At 38.9% G+C, this 19,900-nt stretch overlaps 1 protein-coding gene across 3 annotated transcripts; it reads right to left on the bottom strand.

Annotated features, from left to right (window-relative positions):
* Window positions 1-686: 686 nt before the first annotated feature.
* Window positions 687-19,675, bottom strand: etv1 (ETS variant transcription factor 1). Of its 3 annotated transcripts, XM_066678023.1 has the most exons (13): window positions 19,501-19,675; window positions 19,100-19,202; window positions 18,406-18,484; window positions 17,973-18,020; window positions 12,473-12,526; window positions 8,955-9,084; window positions 7,412-7,600; window positions 6,785-7,032; window positions 4,950-5,018; window positions 4,763-4,831; window positions 4,050-4,219; window positions 2,723-2,824; window positions 687-2,018 (listed from the first exon to the last, which is right to left on the bottom strand). In XM_066678023.1, exons 2-13 carry the CDS (start codon window positions 19,142-19,144, stop codon window positions 1,797-1,799), a joined length of 1,425 nt encoding a protein of 474 aa, XP_066534120.1. In that variant the 5' UTR covers window positions 19,145-19,202; window positions 19,501-19,675; the 3' UTR covers window positions 687-1,796. The 3 variants fall into 3 exon arrangements, with proteins under 3 accessions (XP_066534120.1, XP_066534122.1, XP_066534121.1); XM_066678025.1 differs by lacking the exon at window positions 18,406-18,484; XM_066678024.1 differs by lacking the exons at window positions 17,973-18,020; window positions 18,406-18,484; window positions 19,100-19,202; window positions 19,501-19,675 and adding an exon at window positions 17,121-17,325.
* Between the last annotated feature and the right edge of the window lie 225 nt (window positions 19,676-19,900).

Here is a 19,900-nt window from a genome sequence, read left to right as displayed (position 1 = left end):
GGGCATCTAGGGTCAGTTACCATTTTTTTGTTTGTATTTTTTCCGCAAAATTCTTGGGAAATCCACTCACAAATAGGCGTACAATATATTACAGCTTCACTTTTCAAGATAAAAGTACCATTCTAAGCTTTTAATTAAATTTTTGTTGTATTAGATGAGTGATTGATTCTTTTACAAATAACTTGCTTTGTTTCTATTTTAGTTTTCATTAGACTCTTTCAGCACGGTTCTCTGTGGAGGGCTGAATCCAATTGTCAGTCATGAGAAGCTTCCTTAAATTCAGTTCTGCCTTAAATTAGACATTGATTTTTTTTCCCGCCTCAGACAGTATTTTAACTAAATGCTTTGAGGTAGGATCAAAATACAAAGCGAAACCTGGAAGCAGTTGAACACCTCAGCTTCAACCCACACGTTAAGTCACAACGGCAAATGTGTTAATAATTTAAATTAGGTTTTTGTTTGATGCAAGTTTTAAACCTGCAAAAAATGCCCTTGTTTGTAAAACGCTAATGTCTGACATACTGCTATGTTTAGTGAGTGTGTTTCTGTTTATTGTGAATACAACTGCAGCATGGAATTTTTCAAAAAGGAGAATAATCACAAGAGAAAAATTACGATTGTTGAAGGGTGACAACTCAATTGTATTTCAACACTATTTTATTACAGAAGTGTAGCTATTGCCATTTTCTTCTCAATGTTGTATATATTTTTACATTCAATAAACACTGACTTATTTGTTTTTCTGATGTAAAAAAGACAAAAACAACGATGAGTGTACTGCAGGGCATAGCTGCCATCTGATATGGAATGACTACATGTATCCAATCACACGAAAAAAGCAGCATCAATGTGTATTAACCTGAAAATACATATTCATAATTTAGTTCACTATGGAGTAGTGGGGAAATTAAATATATCGCTAGAGATTTGACTTTATTTTGAGGAAAACAAAAAATTTTTTAATTTGTTCCACAGTAAAATGGTGATGTATACATTGACAATGCATGTGTGAAATTTGTCTTTATGGTTTCTGTTTATTAAACATTAGTTCGTACCCAGATTTTAAATCTTATGTACTAAACACCATGGGGTCCAAACAGCTTAAATGTAGATTTAGAATGATGTTGATAACATAAATAATATTACACAGCTATCTGTTGTTGTTCTGTGCTAGTACTTGACCATTACTTAACCATTTTTAATATGGGGTAAGTGCATTTTGGGGAATATTGCTCACCCATTAAACTGTAACTTGCTTCAAATATGTGCTAGTTTCTGTTCAGTTTGGAGAACTGGCAGGTTTTAATTTCCATTGACACACACTGCATCATTAGCTGTTACTCAGTATGACACCAAGGGGGCAAACGTGGAAATAATGGATCACTCCAAAAATAATTAAAGGAGATCTTAGTAAAAGAGGTTAGGATTTATTCACCCACGTGCTCCAGACTAGGAACCAGTCTAAACAGATGAACACATCTTTCCAGTAACAGATCGTCCCCTGTCGAGGTCTGACCCGTGTGAATATGGCATGCTGCAATAACCCCCCACTTTTTTTTCGTTTGTTTTTCATTTTTAAAAAGAAACAAACATTGAAGGAGCGACTACCGTTACTACTGCCAGTAGGTTTACACGCTGCCCGTCTCTGTCCATAAAGTGCACTCTTTGTCCCGGGGAAAAGACGGAGACGTAAGACAGAAAAAGGAATGCAGGACTGGGGAGAAAGCCTGAACAGGTTGGAGTCTCTGGGTGAGGATCCCATCGCCACAGCTCGTTGTGTGTGCATGTGTGTGTTATCAGTAGACGTAGCCCTCGCTGTAGGGGTGGGGGTTACAGTAGGCGCCCTCCTGCACGTACGCCACGCTTTCGTCAAAGTGCGACAGTGGCACCGTGTCCTCTTCGTTGATCTGCCTCTCCATATCAGTCTTCAGCACAGGCCGCTGATTGTCAGGGAAGGCCATGGAGAACAAGGCCTCGGGGTCACACACAAATTTATACACGTATCTCTCGCCTGCCACCTTAACACCAGGCCAAAACACAGAACAGATTTACAGCTGATTTAATACCGAGCAATGTTTTGTTGATACTGATATGATGAATTTGAATTTTAACTGCATTTTTACTAACAAATAAATATGACAATCATCTGATAGTAAAGTAATACAGTATGCTGAAAAAGCAAAAAGGGAGAATGAATCAACATCTAATCAAAACTGTGTTTTTCTTTGAGTGGTTTGAGCCTGACAGCATACATTTAGACACTCATTCAAGTAGTTTTTCAATGTAAAACAGTTCATTTTAAAGCAGTAGTTTATAAAGAAAGAGAAAATACTTTTTTATCCTGCCATATTTAATAACAATCACTTTGTAAACAGAATTATGTAATTGTTAGATGTCTCAGGTTCTGTCAGAAGAACAAAACACATTCATTCTGGTTTCTGTCTTCTAATATTTTATGCACTTTTAGAAGAAAGACTCCAATTAAACCAATCTTTATCAGGTTCAAAGCCAATTTTTTAATTAAAAAAAAAACAGATATTCAGTACTACTAAACTCACGCTTCGTTAAATATATATTTACAATGTCATTATATATTTCAGAAATTCCATGATATTGAATTTTTGCAATACTGCCAGGCAATAACCTGATTTTTGCATACTGATTACGGTTACTGAATATTTATTATATCCTCATAAATGTTTAACTATGTCAAATCCTTTACCTTCTGCATGATCCCTTTCTCATAGTAGTAGCGTAATGAGCGGCTGAGTTTGTCGTAGTTCATGGCAGGACGATTCTTCTGGATCCCCCAGCGTCGCGCCACCTTCAGAAAATACACATCGCTGCATAAATCATCACCAGCAAAAACAAAGAATTCATTAGTTCTCTGCCACAAATGTTCAGTCTCAACCTCTGAATAATCACTGGGAGCAGCTCTCATATCATCGCTATTAGTTTCTTTCTGTTGGAATTTTTTTTTTTACACTATTTTCACCAGCTGCCCTGTATGAATGTTTCATAATGAAAGAACCAATAGAAATACTGAAAAGCCATTCAAGTGCAAATAAAGGTGCCTAAATGGTTTTTGGCTTTGATGTATGGTCCAGCTGGTGCGAACCTTTACATTATGTAGAGTTCCTGCAAACTTTGTGAATTTCACTTTTACACACTTACGTATTTTAAATTCAGGCAGGGGAACCGTTGCTCTGAACTCGTGCATACGTCCAGCTGGACAACTGTGTGTCCACACCTTTCGTTCAGTGATGTGTTCATTAGGACAATTGGAGCGTGGCAGATGTTGCGGCACCTGTCCTAAGACCACCCACCCGCGGCCCCCTTCCTTTTCAAATCTCCCTCCCGCCACTCTACCATAGCCTGGCGCAGTCAGTCCTTTCACTGCGCTGTGGCTCATTCACGTCTTACACCTGCCCAGCCAAAGCCCACAACCCTCAGTCACCTGATGGCATGAATGGCCCCCTGTCCCCTACAGCTGCCCAATGGACCAGCGCCAGCTTCCTCCATACACACACACAAACACAGGCCAAAGTGAGCCATGCTGTCCCTAATGCAGCTCACAAACACAGCACTGTTAGCCCCTTTCAGAAACCTCAGCCAGTCAACATAGCTTTAGCTTTCAGTGAGACTGCACGCTGAAATATTTAGCAGTCAGCTCTCCGCTGACTGTTCTGTTTGGATGGACATGAAAGCTTACTGTGTAAAAACAAGCTCTGGCCTCCTTTCTAGCCATCAAAACATGCCTACAAGGTCAGACTGAATGTTCTAACTGGTGTTTTGACCAGCGATGAAAATGCCCTGAACAGGCTAAATTGGTCCTGGTTATATTTGTAGTAAAGCTGTGGAAGTGCATTAGTGTAATAGAGCCTCTGTGATTACTGTCCCTTTCAGCTCAGACCAAATATTGCCTTGTTTAAGGTCTTAGACTTATTCAAAGGTGTAAAAGCCTTTAATGTATTATAAATAAAGTGGCAAATATTGGCAAAATTCAGCATGGAACCCTTTTTTATTTTTAATCCAACAAATGCTGATACCTCCTCGGGTTCAATGAGTTTGAACTCCATGCCCCGGCCTGTCCATGCGATGAAGTGGGAGTTGGAGGGGTCATCCAACAGAGCTACCAGGAACTGCCAGAGCTGCAGGGAGCCACGCCTTTGATAGGTGGGGCCTTCACGGTAAAGCCCCGCCTCCTGCTTTATGTCACCTGCAGGCCACAAAACAGCAGATCAGGACGCGCAGTTTGGCAATATTCATTTAAGGATTTTTACATGATATTTCAGGAAAGCTTATGTTATGGTTATAGATTCCATAGGTATATTTCATAATTTCATATTTATTAACATTATCCTATATTGTGAAATGAAAATAATGAATAATGCAAATAATAATAATAATAAAAATTGCTTTTAAAAGGCTGGGAGCTAATGAACAAATATATAAATTCATTAAGTTATATTTAGTGTTTTTGTTCTTAAACGGAAATCAAAACATGACAAACCCCATATTTGAGCGCGTTGGTTTACAGGGCCTTTTAGTAGTTTTATTCATCATTAAACATACAACCCATATAATTTATAAATCACAGAACGTTTAGGGAATAATTATTATAAGACACCTCAAGAGCCAGTAATTTATCCCAGCAACGTCAACTAGCAGTTTTTTATTCTCATAAATTTACTCAAAATCAGACACATTGTAAAATTAAAGTTTGAAAAAATATTTAAAAAAAATGTAAAATAAAACTCACCTTCTGCTTTTTCAGGAACAACACAGGTGTCATCATAGAAGTGCCTGGCCACTTTGTCAAACATGCAGCCTGTAGGAACAGGACATTGTATTCTCATTATTTACAGCATTTACATTATTTAGAGTATTTACACACAGGTACCAGCAGATATATAGTTTTTTCCTAATAGAAATTCATCTGAACTTACCTTCAGTTCTGTTTGTGTGAGCCAGATATCCTTCCTGCCTCAGGTAAACAGAGTGGCAGCTAGGCACTTCTGCAGAATACAAAATGGTCAAAAAACAAGGAATAAATAAAGAGAATTGCCAATAACAACTAATTAAAAACTGACACGTGGTAATTAAAAAAAAAAAAAACACACACCTAAACAAATAAAGAGAAGCATCAGATAACTAGCAAAGCTGCATATGTTTAACACTTGCATCTAGCATTTGGTTAACTCTTGTTGTGATTCAATCAAAGCAAAGCAACAACTCCTAAGTGAATGCTCAATAAAACAGCTAGCCCTGTTCATTTGAGCCTATAAAGATCTTTCAAGGCCTCATCGGAGTAATGGGCCTGTCGAGGAAATTACCGTTAATTAAATTAGCCACTGCCCTCCCATCCTCTCCACAGCGCACAACAAACAAGGTCTTTTATGCGCTACAGTAAATTCTTCTAAACTACACTGAGAAGATACAAACACATCGATGCTCTCCTCCATCAAAGATATAAACTTGCAGTGAAAATGTATTGCGTGGCATAGTTTGTTCATGCACTAATGTGAATGTCAGTTTTATGACACAAAGGTAATACAAGGAAAATGTTTATTTTTATTAACTTTAATTTTGTAATGAAGCTGGTATTAATCTTCTAATAGTTCTGATATTTCTAGCAAGTGTAAAGCCCACTCCCAATGTGTCATAAAAATAAAGGAAATTGTAAGAATGTGTGTGTATAAAAAAGCACTTTATCAATCAAGCTTACGTTTTACACAAATACAGTCTCTCTCAAAGAAACTAGTCTGATTATATAAATCACTGGGGCTCATTGGCTCAAAGGGTTAGCACACCCTTTACAAAGAACACACTCAAATATGCCATTTAAGTGTACAGCATGAGGTTTATTAAATATACAGATGTGCATTCTTGTTTTCAAAGGTCCCTCACTTTTGCCTTTGACTGTATGAAGAACCTTGTGTAGGTCAGGCATATTTCTATGGCTGCACTTGTTCCTCAGAGGAGATTGGATTAGATCGGATGAGAGTGCTGCTGCTGTCCTGGGTCTAATAAGCCCTACAGGAAGCAGCTGAAGGCCAGGCATCACATTTTTCCTGACAGGCCCCTCCAGTTTACACCATTTTTTATGAATGAAAAATGCCACCAAACGGCACTTCATTCATGCCAGAGCTGGGCCCACAGCCCGGGGAGAGAGAGAGAGAGAGAGAGAGAGAGAGAGAGAGAGAGAGAGAGAGAGAGAGATATTAGGGGCCCCTCTCCTTTCCTCCCTGGCCAGGCCCTCAGGAAATGAGACCAGAGCCCCTTTTTCTAATAATGCACTAATTCTATCAGCAGCCTCATCGCTCACATAGCTACTATCTCCCGCTAGAAAAATAGAGTTTACCGGAACAGTCTCAGACTCTTTCCTGTCATACTCACAGGGAGGTTACCAAGGGGGCCGAGGGTGGGGGCGGGTGTTATTAACAATTTTTGGCTGCCCATTCATGCTAACCAAATGCTAAACATCTGTGAGCTATATCTAATTAATTTGATAATATACCCTTGAAATGACAGAATGAGATACTCTATTGTACTTCTCTATGGCACAACATTTGGAATGGGATCAAATGTAGTTAAATCCACAATACAACTCTTTATATATAAACATAAACTATTCAACATGTATGAGTATTTTCTTAAAATAAACAAGTTAAAGTACTACGAAGAGTCCTTCTAAACCCATAAACACTGGATCCTGTAATTAATGTATTTTTGCTAATTGTTTGATGATTCCACCTAAAGCCAGTGCAATGTCACGGTTCACCTGAATCATAAGTGAAATCCCGCGGCTCTTGCTTGATCATCATAGAGTGTGGGTACGACTGAGGCACAGGGGCCCCCACCATGACCGGATGCTCAAAGAGGTGGTCGGAGTATTCCTGCTTGAACCCTTGAGATGGAAAAGGGATGCTAGGTTCAGACATCTGTCTGTGGTATATGGGTCGCCCATCTGGCGTCATGGAGGGAGGGGAAGGGAACGAGTGGCACGGCTCTGACAGTTGACGGCGAAACCTGAGAAAAAATGCAGCAAAATAATGTTTAATAACAATATTTGTGCATTTATTTTCTGTTTATTTCTTTTTATCAGTGTGTGGTAATATGGGATATAATATGATACTTATTCCCAGTACAACAGAATGTTAGTAAACATTTTTCATAGTAAACATTAATATAAGGAGGATTTTATGAAATCAAATGATAATATTTGTCATTACATCCATATCTATGGTTATATGCAAAGGTTTGTTCATTCCTGGTTCATAAAAAAAGTGTAAATAATTGAACATCCTCTCCAAAAACCCACAGTTAATTCAATTAAATCAATCCTTGTTTAAAAAACGGCAGGAAGAAAACTACAAACTGTCATAGTCTTTGCTCTAATGCTCAGTACCTGTGGTCCATGGAATACGTGGTGTCGGGGAGGGGCTGTGGGGGGGCCAGGTGGGAGTACGTCCTGTCTGGTTTCGGGGTAGGCGCAGCGCTGGGGGACACATGCTGATGGGGCGACACTGGTGTGCTGCAGGGGGTGGTGGCTGGGCTTGAGGCTTTCATTCCCGATGGATGTTTCTGCTCGTAGGCACTGCATTCATCAGGGAATAAGTACAGGTTGGTTAGACCCACATTGGTTGCTCCAGGACACATAAGCAGGGCTTCTATCACAGTAAGCTATCGAAATATTATTATTAAATTATTTTGGAGCTTTTTTTATTTATTCATTTATTTTTGACTCTCAAGTAATATCTCCAAATCAGTGTGAAAGTGCTCTATATGTGTTAAATTTAGACATGTTTTCCTTACATAAACAGAAATAACAGCATGACGGTTTTCTCATTTCTTTTATTTAGCCTTTTGAATGAGATCCTCAATAAAGTGCCTACACATATTATTTAACCATTTCAGCTTTCACCTTTAGGGAAAATATCATTATGACTGAGCCTGCAGTGTAAAGTTAGTGCCCTCAGGTCTGGGATCGGGTCGTTTTTGAGTCCAAATGATCATTCATAGTTAAATGAACATGAAACATCATCAGAGCACAAGTGTCTAATTACAGACACTTCCTTTTCACCTTATTTTAAACATGTACTTCGTTACACACTGCTCTGCAAAATTGTAAAATACTACTCATAAATAGTGTAAGAGTTAGGACTTCAAACTTAATGCATTTAGAGCACAAATGATTTAATATCATTTAATTAATATTTAATTTTATAAAGCGTAAATGGGAACAATAAGGTGTGTTTACAGATTTGTTGCAGACAACATTGTGTTGCGTGTAACATTGTGCTAAACTGATGCTATAATCCAAATATTTTCATGAATGCATCTGCTATTTTAGATACATATACATTTATAGAATATGTAAAATTGGACTACAGAAATATAGAGGAATATTACATTTATTCAAAATTACTAATTCAACTGAATGACTGTAATGCAGACCTTTTAGAAAAGTAATATCTAAATGCTCTGCTCTTTTCAACTGCAATAATACATCACTGAATAATGACTTTACACACTTCACACTGGCCTGAAATACATTTGTAAGCTTCTGATATCACTGTGCCCCTCCTTATTTTCTGAACAGAAATCTCTTCCCTCAATATTCTCGGCTGAGTTGCCCTTGATCAACGAAACTAACCCCCCACTCCCTGAGCATTGGGATAGCTGCTTTCCGCTCTGGGTACGTGTGTGTGTGCTGCCACGGATCGGTTAAATGTGAGGGATAACTGCATGTATAGCATTATATTTATATTAATGTATAATAGGTAACAATAATGTCTTGATACTGATATTTGCTCTGATTTATTGTGGCCTTTGTATCAAAATGGTCAGGTGTCACATAATGTGTCAGTGCTTCTTAGTAAATGAATCTGAGGCAGATTTCGATAAGTATTTTGAACAATGTAGTAGTGTGTTTCACGGAGGCAACATACCTGATATTATACAGGCACTTCTCTCCATAGTGGAGCTTGAAGGGCCTCTCCTGACTGCAAGCTGAACCCAGCTCAGCACAAGGGCTGTGGGGCTCACGCTTGATCCTCAACTGCAGCCCGTGGAACGCCACTGTGTATGTGGATATAATACAGAGAGAGGGAGAGAAATAACAAACCAATAAAAAAGATGTAGAAAAGCATTCCAGTTAGGTCTTGATTTTTTTTAAAGCAACTTTAAATCACAGCCACTGGGACAAGTTGTTTAACACATGCAGAGATACAAGGACAAGTGTAAAAGAGAAGATAGCTCTACAGTATATCACTATGGGGTGCTGTATTTGCTCCCTTTCTTCCTCAAAAATGATATCTCCTAACATGGGTGTGTCCCATTCAAACAGGCTTGATCTCTTTTATGGATATGCCCCCCCCCCAGACGACAACAGTACCATCCATCTCAGGCCTTGCACCCTTAACCTCTCCATGCCACTCCTCATGCCTCAGAGTGCTGTTAAAAACCCAATGATTGCTGATGAATTTCCTGTCATACTGTGAAAAGATCAACACTAAGTCAGTTAAGCGTAGCAAACTGACTCTTATTCAGTCTGTGAAGCATCTAGAGCTAGCGCTTACTGCTACTGACACTGACTCAAGTTGGATCCAGTTATAAATGGACAGAACCTACTGTCTTTCCTCAGTCAGATCAATTTAGCTATCAAGCCACCTACACATGCATCAATCCATCTGTTCTCCTATCCATCTATCCATCCAAGCATCTAACAGCCACAGCAAACTCTATTTAGACAGCAACACTTAAACTGGGGTTGGAGAGTCTGACAAGTCCGATAAATCTTCTCCTGAGCCTTGACTGACTGCTGTCCTCACCACAGTGGAAAAATCGCAGTTGCTGATTCCAGACCCCCTGAGAGAACTGACCTTTTACGGTAATTGATCGGAGGTCAAAAAGGCACTAGGTAAAGATCTGTGACAACGCTGAACAGAGTAACACCCGTTAAGCAGTGTCTCCATCCAGCTAATTATGAGGGTGTAATGAGGGTGGAGATGTAGAATTACAGCTGATGATGATGGATTCTGCATTGATTTCTCATGCACTTTTCTTTCTAGTAGCTACAAATGCAAGGAAATAAATAAAACAGAAAAAATTCTGTTTGGATAAATGATATAAGAAATTTAAGCAACAGAATACAACAACTATTATTAACGTTAAAAACACTATTTAATCATGTCATCCATCGTAACACCAGCTGAATTACTATAATATCAATATTGAGCCATATGTAAAATTAATACTAATCAATTTCATAAGCTTTAATATTAAACAAAGGCGTTCAACTCCAAAATAAACCAAGTACAATACTGTTTTGAGTACAGTATATTTCCAGGGACCTAAAATTATTTCTAAGAACCAAAACAAGAACCACTTAGAGTAGGGGGAAAAATGTCACTATGGATTTTACTCAGAGGAACAAAAGTATACAAATCAATACAAAATGTATTTGCTCTTCAGCGGAGCTGAACCCTATTTTCACTGGGGGACGTCATGCGTGTGACTGTTGCAAGATTGCAGCAATTACAGATGCATTGATTTCTCTTAATGGACAGCATTATGAAGGAGTTGTTCATGGCATTTACTGGTATTATTCATTTCCTCAAAATTTTGGGTGATATTTTAAGGAAGTGTAAAGCATGACACATTTAAAGACAAGCAATTTGCACATTTCTCCCTGAACTGTGTCTTCAAAAACACAAATCGATAACAATGTGCAGCACATTAAATGACAGTAGGTGCATGTGGAGCTCCTAAAATATATATCATTTTTAATTCTGAACTTCTTAAGTGCTATTTATTTTATTTAAGGAATACACATCAAGTTGTTTCAAACACACACACACACACACACACACACACACATATATATATATATATATTAGAATATGTTGTTCAGTAAAATGAAATTAATTGTGTGTGTGTGTGTGTGTGTGTGTGTGTGATTATAATCTCCATCGTTGTGATGTTCTTGACATTGAGAATTAATAATCCTGACATATTTCTCTTTTCCTCATATTTCTCATATTAATCTTTTTCTTTTTTAACTATTAGAAATTCTAAAGAACCCTAATTTTAAACGACAAAATGAAATGTACATGAAGTATGTAAGAATGAAATACAATTGCTTACTGCTGTTTGTGTCGTTTTTCCACAATGAATGAGCATGGTGTAAACATGGAGATATCTTGTGATCTCGTACGGTTACATTATTTTGCATGTATTTATTTACAAACGCAAAAACACACCCATCTCAGTTTACCTGCATTTCACTTGCAGTTCCCTCACACTGCATGCCAATCCGTTCCAGTGTGAGCAAGTTTATTTTGGTCTGCTGTATAAGGCTATGTTTTGTGTGGGAGTGGGCAGTGGCTGGGCGGAAGTGACCGCAAAGTTGTGCCAGAGTGGACCCATATGGGAGGGCTGCAGGCTAGGATGCCCATTCAGGAGCCCCACCATTGCGCCCTCGCCCTCCCACCATCTGCCTGGCCCCCCTACTCCCCCCTTACTCGCACCCACCATGCCAACTCCCAGCAGCCAGCCTCGGGAAACACACTGCACTGCAGAGGCAGCAAGGTGAAGATTACTCACTATTGCTGCTGTAAGAAACACATCTCCGAGATGCTAAATTCTCAAGAGAAGGAAACAATGTTCTTAGCGTTAATGTCTGTAACGAGATTTTATTCTAAGTCATTTTTTTACCGTTTCCACTTGTCCATTCGTTATAAACTGTTCACACTATGTAAAACACTGGACTTATAATCAGTTTATTTTAAAATATCAGGTTATGGTGTTTTGATGTGATGGCACCAATAAATAAAATATTCCTGTGCACCTACAATGTTTAAAAAAAAAAAGTATAGACCTTTAGCTGATAAAACACTCATTACTGTATCATTGGAACAATCACATAGGGCATGATTCACACCCAAATGTAAAACAATATATGGACTGTACTCATAATGAGGAAAAAGTACAGCAGACTTCACTGCTCTCTTGAGAAACAGTACTCTGCATTGTTTGCTTGTGCGTTCACTTCCGTTAAAAGACAAAGGCTTCTGTTTTCTTCAGTATGCCCTGTACGCCAGTCTGTTTTGGCTTCTCTTTAAGACATAAGCTGGCATCACACCCCACTGTGCCACACTCAGTCCATGCCACTTCCGACACTGGCACTGAGTCCACTGACCGCTCCAAGCCAAGTCTACTTCCTATGGCCATTTAAAGCACTACCGGAGTTAGCTACACTCAAAGACACAGAGCATAACCTGCAGAGCCAACTGTACACTGTCCTTGCCTCCACTTGAGAAATAACAAATACGCCTGTTGTAAAAGACTTACACTGATTTTATAGTGTTGCTTGATTTGTAGTTCATTGTCAACAATAAACATATGTCAGTTACTGTACTGTACTGTTAAAAAAATTGAAAACAGTAATTTAAAATGTTCTACTTACAGTTTTCACTCTGAAAGTCGGGAACAAACTGCTCATCATTGTCCGGAACCTGAGCTGAAAAAAATGAAAAAGAGAAAGAAGCGAAGAGGGTCGGATTAGTGTCTTTCCTTGCCTGTGGCTAAAATGAAGAGTTAACACAATCTGTATTTCAGATTTACTTAAATAAGCCATTTCCTGTAATAAGCTCCAATGATTTAAACAGTAATGACTCAAAAATCTCAAACCTACGCAGAAGGAGATTTATTCGTTTATAACAAAGGACACATCCTCTAATTATGTCAATAATCTAATTTTAACTTCATTTGCTGGACAGAGCAGGGCCTTGCGTGTGAAACACATTCCAAATCTCTCTCTCTCTCTCTCTCTCTCTCTCTCTCTCTCTCTCTCTCTCTCATTTATACCTCTCTCACCCTCTGACCTCTTCACTTTTTCTCTGTGCTAAATAAATAAATAAAATTGTATGATTTAACAAACCCATGCATCTGCAAATCTGAAAAAAACTTTGGGAGAAGAATTTTTTTTCTCTAAATTTTACATTAAAAATATGTATTTTTTTATTGGCTCAATTCCTGTAAAAAATTTCAGACAACATAAAAGGCATCTAATATTGTGAAATAATCAAGGGAAAAAAATGCCCAAAAATTTTGTAAAGATCTTGTAAACAATTTTGAGAAATCAACTATTTATATGTTCGTATTAATAAACACTTCTACTGCATGTCGGCCATAGCCTCTCCCTTTCTTTCTGTGTGGTTCTGAGAGAAGACGAGGGGGAGCTAGAAAACACCCATTGTTCACACCGTCTAATTGGGACACGTCCCCACCGGTGAATGCACCTGTACCTGCCGCGCCGGCTCTGCTCCAAAACCATGCGTGTTCCTTAACTCTCCTTCACTCGTGCCTAATGCTAAAATAATGAGCTCTTCACTATTAGAGTCCAATTAGGCATGTTCATATTTTATCTCCCACTCATTTGTACTGGGAGACTGTGTTTGTTTCCTCAGTCGCTCAACTGTGCGAGAGCCAGAAAGGTAAAAGGCAGAACAGGACCTCAGAGCGCCAGGCTATTAGCACGTTTATCTGCCAGTGCTAAATATGGATTTCCATTTTCACAACAAGAGTAACATGTCATGGCACGCACAAATACACTGTATATTCATTCGCTTTTTAATGAGTGCAAAAAGTTAATTTATTCTTTGTGTGTGTGTGTGTATGTGTGTGTGTGCACGTGAGCTCAAACATAGGCTTAGAAACAGTACGCATAGTGACCTGCTGACAGACGACTTATCTTTATGACACCAAGTCGTGTGCCGTAAGGTGTTTAAAAGAGCAAACAGCTCTTTACATGTGCAAAGAAACACAGTCGCTTTTAAAATAAGGCCATCCCCAACAAAGAACTATGTAAAGTTTAAAATAATAATAATAAATATCATAAACAATATTTTATTTTGAATAAAAGCTCATCATCTCAAAGATAAAAAGCAGAAAATGTAAAAGGACAATGGTTAATTTGAAGCATCACAAGGTTTACAATGATGTCAAAATGAACCGAGATATAAAATATAAACACATTTATTCTTTGTTTATTTTCATTATAAGGATATATTTACACTGGTTTTTACCACCTTAAGTATTTTAACTTGAACTCATGACGAATCCTTAAAGAATTTTTTTTCATACTAATCTATTATATATTATTTTGATGTATATAAGACATAGAGAGAAAGACAAAGATTGTGCAAAAAATACATAGCATGTGTTAAAGAAAGAAAAAGAAAAAAAAGGAGAAGGATAGAGTTTGACAAACAGAGAGAGAGAGAGAGAGAGAGAGAGAGAGAGAGAGATAATGAGACCAAGACTACTAGTCTCAGCAGGGTGAATGAGTCAGTCTGTGAATGGGACAGCTGATCCAGGAGCACTCCTGAGGCCAGCCTGGAACTGGAGCACTGCCGCCATTCACAGAAAAAAAACAAAACAAAAACAGAGGGACGCACAGTAAACACAGGCCAGGAACACCATGACCACCACCTTCAGAAACACACACCTTCACACACATTAGTGCTGGCCAATATATCATTCGTACCGGTGTATCTGTGTTGGTGCCACACAATAATATTTACATTTTTTTTTACAGGTTTTTTACTGTTTTGTTTTGTAAATTAAAAATGCACTGGAAATGGGTTGCCAGTTCAACCTGATTATTCAAATAATGAATGTAATATTCAAAGCTTTTATGTGAGCTTCAGTCACCACTGCTTGTCACCACATGGTTTAGGTTCATATTCTCTACAGTGTGAGACTGTGATGCTTGTCATATGCAGATCTTTAAAACGTGGAACAGAGCAGATTTGTTTTTAAATTGGATTTGAATTTAGATTTAAATTTGCACTTGATTTGGTTGTAAAAGTTTAATTGGTGTGTAATTTTGTTTCCTTCATCTAAATCAATCTTTTATTTTATATGATTGAATTTAAAGAATTAATTTGATTTAAATAAATCCGCTTTGTTACTGTTTACCACAAATAGTACTGATATAATAATAATTCATAATATTTTGCAAAAATTACAAATATAGTGTTTAATATATGACATTTCTGGAACTATAGCTCGTGCCATGTGCAACATTCAAAATGTCTGCTCGGGTTTTAACAGAAGAAAATGATCAAAACATCAGCTTTATACGACACAAAAGAGCACAAAGCTCTTTTAAGTAAACGTGATATCAAGATTTATTTGAAGAATATAATGCTGATGAGTCTATCAATATCAGCCTTAACTGACACTTAACACTTTGTGTAACAATCTAAACCTTGCAGAAACCTCACCAACACTCGTCCAAATCAAACCATTAAAGCCACAGCTACATGGTCAAATTAAAAACAAGTCAAAAAAGACTTTCACTTTAAATCACGCACCTGAAACTGAACTGATCTGAGACCATTCATTCTTTTCTGTGACCGATGTCCGGTTCAGTGTATTCAGAATATCTTCCACTGCTTAACCAGAGGCCTTTCGCACTTCTTTGTAGAGGTACATTATTCTCTAAAATCCACATTTACTAAAGTGACATGTGCCCAGCTGCCAGCGGTCATGCCTGAAAATGACACACGCATGTCAAATGACCATCCCATCACCTCTTTCGGCTCCGCTGTCGGAAATTCAGTCTATCTCTCATAAGTCTTCCTCTTCTTTCCAATTACCTGAGCCAATAAATCTCTGAAATGGTTCCACTAGGTCTTCGTTTGGGTTCTAATGGACAGGAAGTCGTATATTAAATCTATCCCCAATTTGTCTACAACCTCTGGCCACTGCCTGATGTAAGACAGACTGAATTGGGCTCATCACTGTAATATCTACAGCGGTGGACAATTCTTTTTTTTTTTTTTTTCACTTTTCCTTTTCCTTCCCAAGACACTAAAATATTTAAATGATGTCTTATTCTTTTAAAGGCCCTGAGGTAGATTCGCTCTAATCACAGTGGCAGTGAGGAAAGTATCCTCAAATCTGTTCTAAGCGCACTCCTCATTCAGAACTCTTCAGCTTTATTACAAGCATTTTTAAATGTATTAAAGAATACATGAAGGTGCTCAAACATTATGAAATATTGAGATTCTTTCTCACCTATGAATGTACCAAGTCATATTTTAATCTATTTGATAAATAATAAAATTGACTCTAGAACATCTTGTTTTATTTAAAATTCAAACAGCAAGATGTATTATTATTATTATTGTAATTTATTCACGGAGAATTTACTTATTTGAAAATTAAACGCATGCAGGATGTGGCAAAGAGGGCTGACAAATGAAGTATTTTAATTACAGACAAAAATATGAATCCAAAGTCAAAGTTATTCCTTAACTTGTATTACTGCGTTTCACAACATGCGCTACGAGACAAAACACAGCAGTTTTTAAGAGCAAATGTGACTAAATGCAAAACACTGCTCCTACTTTTACAAAACTGCTTTACATAATTATAATATCAAAATATACTTTGTTTATTTAACACATGTGCCTTATTTTATGATCCTGATGATCTAGGTCTTACATTTTTGAAGACAACTGTCAGAATTATAGCTTCTTGCAGATTCAGGTGTATCGAATTATCACTTTAAAATCTACAAACTATTAAATGAGTATAAAAAAAATATGAACACAATGTAATTCGAAAAAACATCACTATGTTGACACCATCAATAATCGCATATAAGCAGACATTTAAAAATGAGCCAAGCGATGTACATTATGTCCTTCGTAGCAATACAATGTCTACTAATCTCAAAAAGCCATGCACATTTTTTGCTTTCAATTACTTTTTTTGACCAAATTATCAAAATATTTTTTGCAACAAATTAAAAAAAAAGCCAAATAGATGTAGTTTTCACAAGCTTTCCCAAGTCTCACAACTCCACACTTTTTTTTTTAGCCGTCTCATACACTTTTCCAGTCTTATCTTTAAAATAAACACACACTTCTTAAAAACAACAGCTGCGTATCTGGATTCTTCTGGAGGAATTTCAATCTTAAAATCTTCAGAATTAAACTGAAGTTTCAAAAACAGAAATATTAAGAAATGATAAACATTTTTTTTCAGATTAATCTGTTAATTTCAGAGTAAACCATGAACAATTCAAACCTGTCACTAACCTAAAGGCCGGTGCTGCAAACAAGGCGGAAAGAAGACGCTGGCACTTAAATCCTGAAGCATCCCGTCACACCATGACCAGCATGTCTTTCCATCAGAAAAAAAAAGTTAAAAATGAAACAAAAAAGTTGAAAAATAGCAGTGGCTCAGACACCGCTTCGGAGTGAGTTTTCAGAATTTGTCCATGTTTCCCGAAAAAAAAAAAAGGAAAAGAAAAAGAATCTAAACTTAAAAAAGCGCTGACAGCTGTAGTGTTTCAGAGAGAGATATAAACTATAGGTGGATGAAAGTGAGAGGAACAAATAGATGTGTGTGAGAGAAAAAAGACAGTAAGAGAGTGAGTGTGTGTGTGTGTGTGTGTGAGAGAGAGAGAGAGAGAGAGAGAGAGAGAGAGAGAGAGAGAGAGTGCTGGTGGCTCGGCTGCCTTAGCTTTTTTGCCAAAAGCGGGGGAGAGAAAGCGAGTGAGCGCGATCGCAAGTTCTTCTGGTAATTTGTGATGACACTCAGAGTAGACGCTCCTCTGGTCTCCCTCTAGACTTCGCTCTCGCTCCTCCGCTGCTCTAATGTATGCATGACACACGAGGTGCCTTCGCCACACACGCATTAATTGGACTGCATATTAGGGACTGTAACTTGAGGCATATTGCCCCCCCCCCCCCACCCCACCACCCCCAGTTTATCTTCTCACTCTCTCTCTCTCCCTCTCTCTCTCTCTCTCTCTCTCCCTCCCTCCCTCCCTCCCTCCCTCTCTCAGTCTTCCAACAAAAGCAGGTTTGTTGATCTATCCACTATCCACAGCTACATTTCAGCAAGCCCTTTTATTTTTTCCCTAACAATAATTCAGTGAGACTTACCTTCCGCTAGCCAGGTCTCCTGAAGTTGGCTGAGATCTTGAAAGAGCTCTGCAGCAGACGCACACACACACAGAAGGAGAGAGGCAGAAAGAAAGAGAGAAAGTGAGAAAAACAAACACAGCTACAAAGCTTCAATTATGACTGCTGGGCAGGGACAATCAGTGTCAGGTTCACTTCAGACCCCAGGTCGGCTCAACGACAATAACAACATGGCAACACCAACACCGCCTCAGTTCAGATCTGAAAGCTGAAGAGACACGTTGGGGAAGCTTCTTCAGAGACGTCTGGGCTTGTAATTGAGATTTTACAGCACTGAGTGCAGGTGGAAACAAGCAAATTGCATTTTGTGAAACGTTAAGAAGCCGTGAAATGAAGATTGCCTTCTTCGGCAACCCCCCCTCCCCCCCACCCACCACCAGCTCCTAAAGCTTACCCTCAGTGTCCAAAGCCAGGTCAGAGTTAATGAATTTTCTTTTCTTGTCTTTTGCTGCTCTGCTGCTGGACGCCTTTCCCTGTGGATTTGACAAGGAGGGGAGACGGACGCATTTATTGAAGTGAAGCTGATGTGATTGGAGTGGACGATGGCGAGCTTAAGTCTGGATTCAATCAAACTACAAAACTCTCAGTTGTTTCTGCATTATTGTGTTTTATAAGGTTTTGCTTGTTGATACAAGCACTGATACCACACTGTGCAAATTGATAAAAAAAAAAAAAAACACCACTAACCACTTTCTAATCACATGTCCATGAGACCTACACATACTCAGCCATGTGCAAAAGTTTGGGTGCCTCAGGTCAATGGAGTATTTTGTTGTACTCCAAATGAAAACACAAACCATATTTTTTGCACAGTTCATGCTCTATTTAAGACTGGAAAAGAGAAGCATACAATGGGATTGGTCCAAACGTCACAGCACATTTACATTAGCCTGATCCTTCCAAAAGCATTATAAAGAAAGCGCATGTTAATGTGTTCAGAGAATGCCAGGTTTTAGTGTAAAACTGGTTGACGACGTCTCAACTTATTTCCACTTCAGAAACCAGCAAAGCCTTGTCATTTGACCAGTTATTTCCAAACTTTAACGCAGGGCTGTGTACATGAGCTAGACACTGACCGTGAAACTTACATGAGAGCTGATGAAAGGCACTTGCTGGTCGCGCAGGGGCTCCATTCTCGGCTTTAACTCATGAGGCGGTGAGCTGCAGCTCCTCCAAGAGTCCGAACCGCGTCTGGAACACAGTAAAAGCACGGCGTTATGCACTTTATTGCTGCCGGGGGGAGGGAGGGAAAAGCATGAATGGGGGGCGCGTGCGGTTTTCGCTTGCTCCATTCATTAAAGCGCGCGTGCGGGGAAAGTTGGGGCTCGGGAAGGCGGCTCGAGCCCATCGCGCGCGCACACGAACACGGACAAGCGATAACGGTCAACGTTTACGACGGCATAGGAAACGAAAAACTACCGTTTTCGAAAGGACCTGTCGGAATTGAGTAGCGCTCACCCAACAACTGAACAAACGCGCTTTTACTCACCTCAGAAAACCGCGCCACTGTCGCCCGCTCCGCTGGGAGGGAGAGAGAGAGAGAGAGAGAAGAAGCGGCCAGTCCCCGATCTGTGGCGCTGCTCGACGGGGCCTCACTTCGCCTCTCGTCTCTTCTCCTCTCCTCTCTTCGCTTTCCTTCTTTTCTTTCCTCTTCTCCTCCCATTGGCTGCCCCTGTCCTCCAGCAGCTACCGTTTGGAGCCGTCAGCCAGCAGCCCCCTTTACACACTACCCAGCCATGTCGCCATTTTGACACTTGTTATTGGCAAGTCATTACTATTTTTCATTGCTAACATGCTGAGGATAGCAAATAAAAAGGTGTTTCTATCACTTTGAAGCTGAACAGGAGCTCAGAGAAAGCAAGGGCAAAAGTTCAAGGTTGTGGCAATGT

Source organism: Hoplias malabaricus, chromosome 1 (genome assembly GCF_029633855.1).
Source record: "Hoplias malabaricus isolate fHopMal1 chromosome 1, fHopMal1.hap1, whole genome shotgun sequence".
NCBI classification, from domain to species: domain Eukaryota; kingdom Metazoa; phylum Chordata; class Actinopteri; order Characiformes; family Erythrinidae; genus Hoplias; species Hoplias malabaricus.
Note: the sequence above shows the minus strand (reverse complement) of the source record. Positions and strands in the feature narration are given on the sequence as shown.

Bases quoted from the DNA above. Each gene is read 5' to 3' on its own strand.
- etv1 (XM_066678023.1), bottom strand. From the start codon at position 19,144: ATGGAGCCCCTGCGCGACCAGCAAGTGCCTTTCATCAGCTCTCAT. The intron at 5,019-6,784 runs GTGAACCGTGAC...TGTATTCTGCAG, and splicing joins GGATTTCACTTATGATTCAG to AAGTGCCTAGCTGCCACTCT. The intron at 2,019-2,722 runs GTAAAGGATTTG...CCTGGTGTTAAG, and splicing joins AGAAAGGGATCATGCAGAAG to GTGGCAGGCGAGAGATACGT.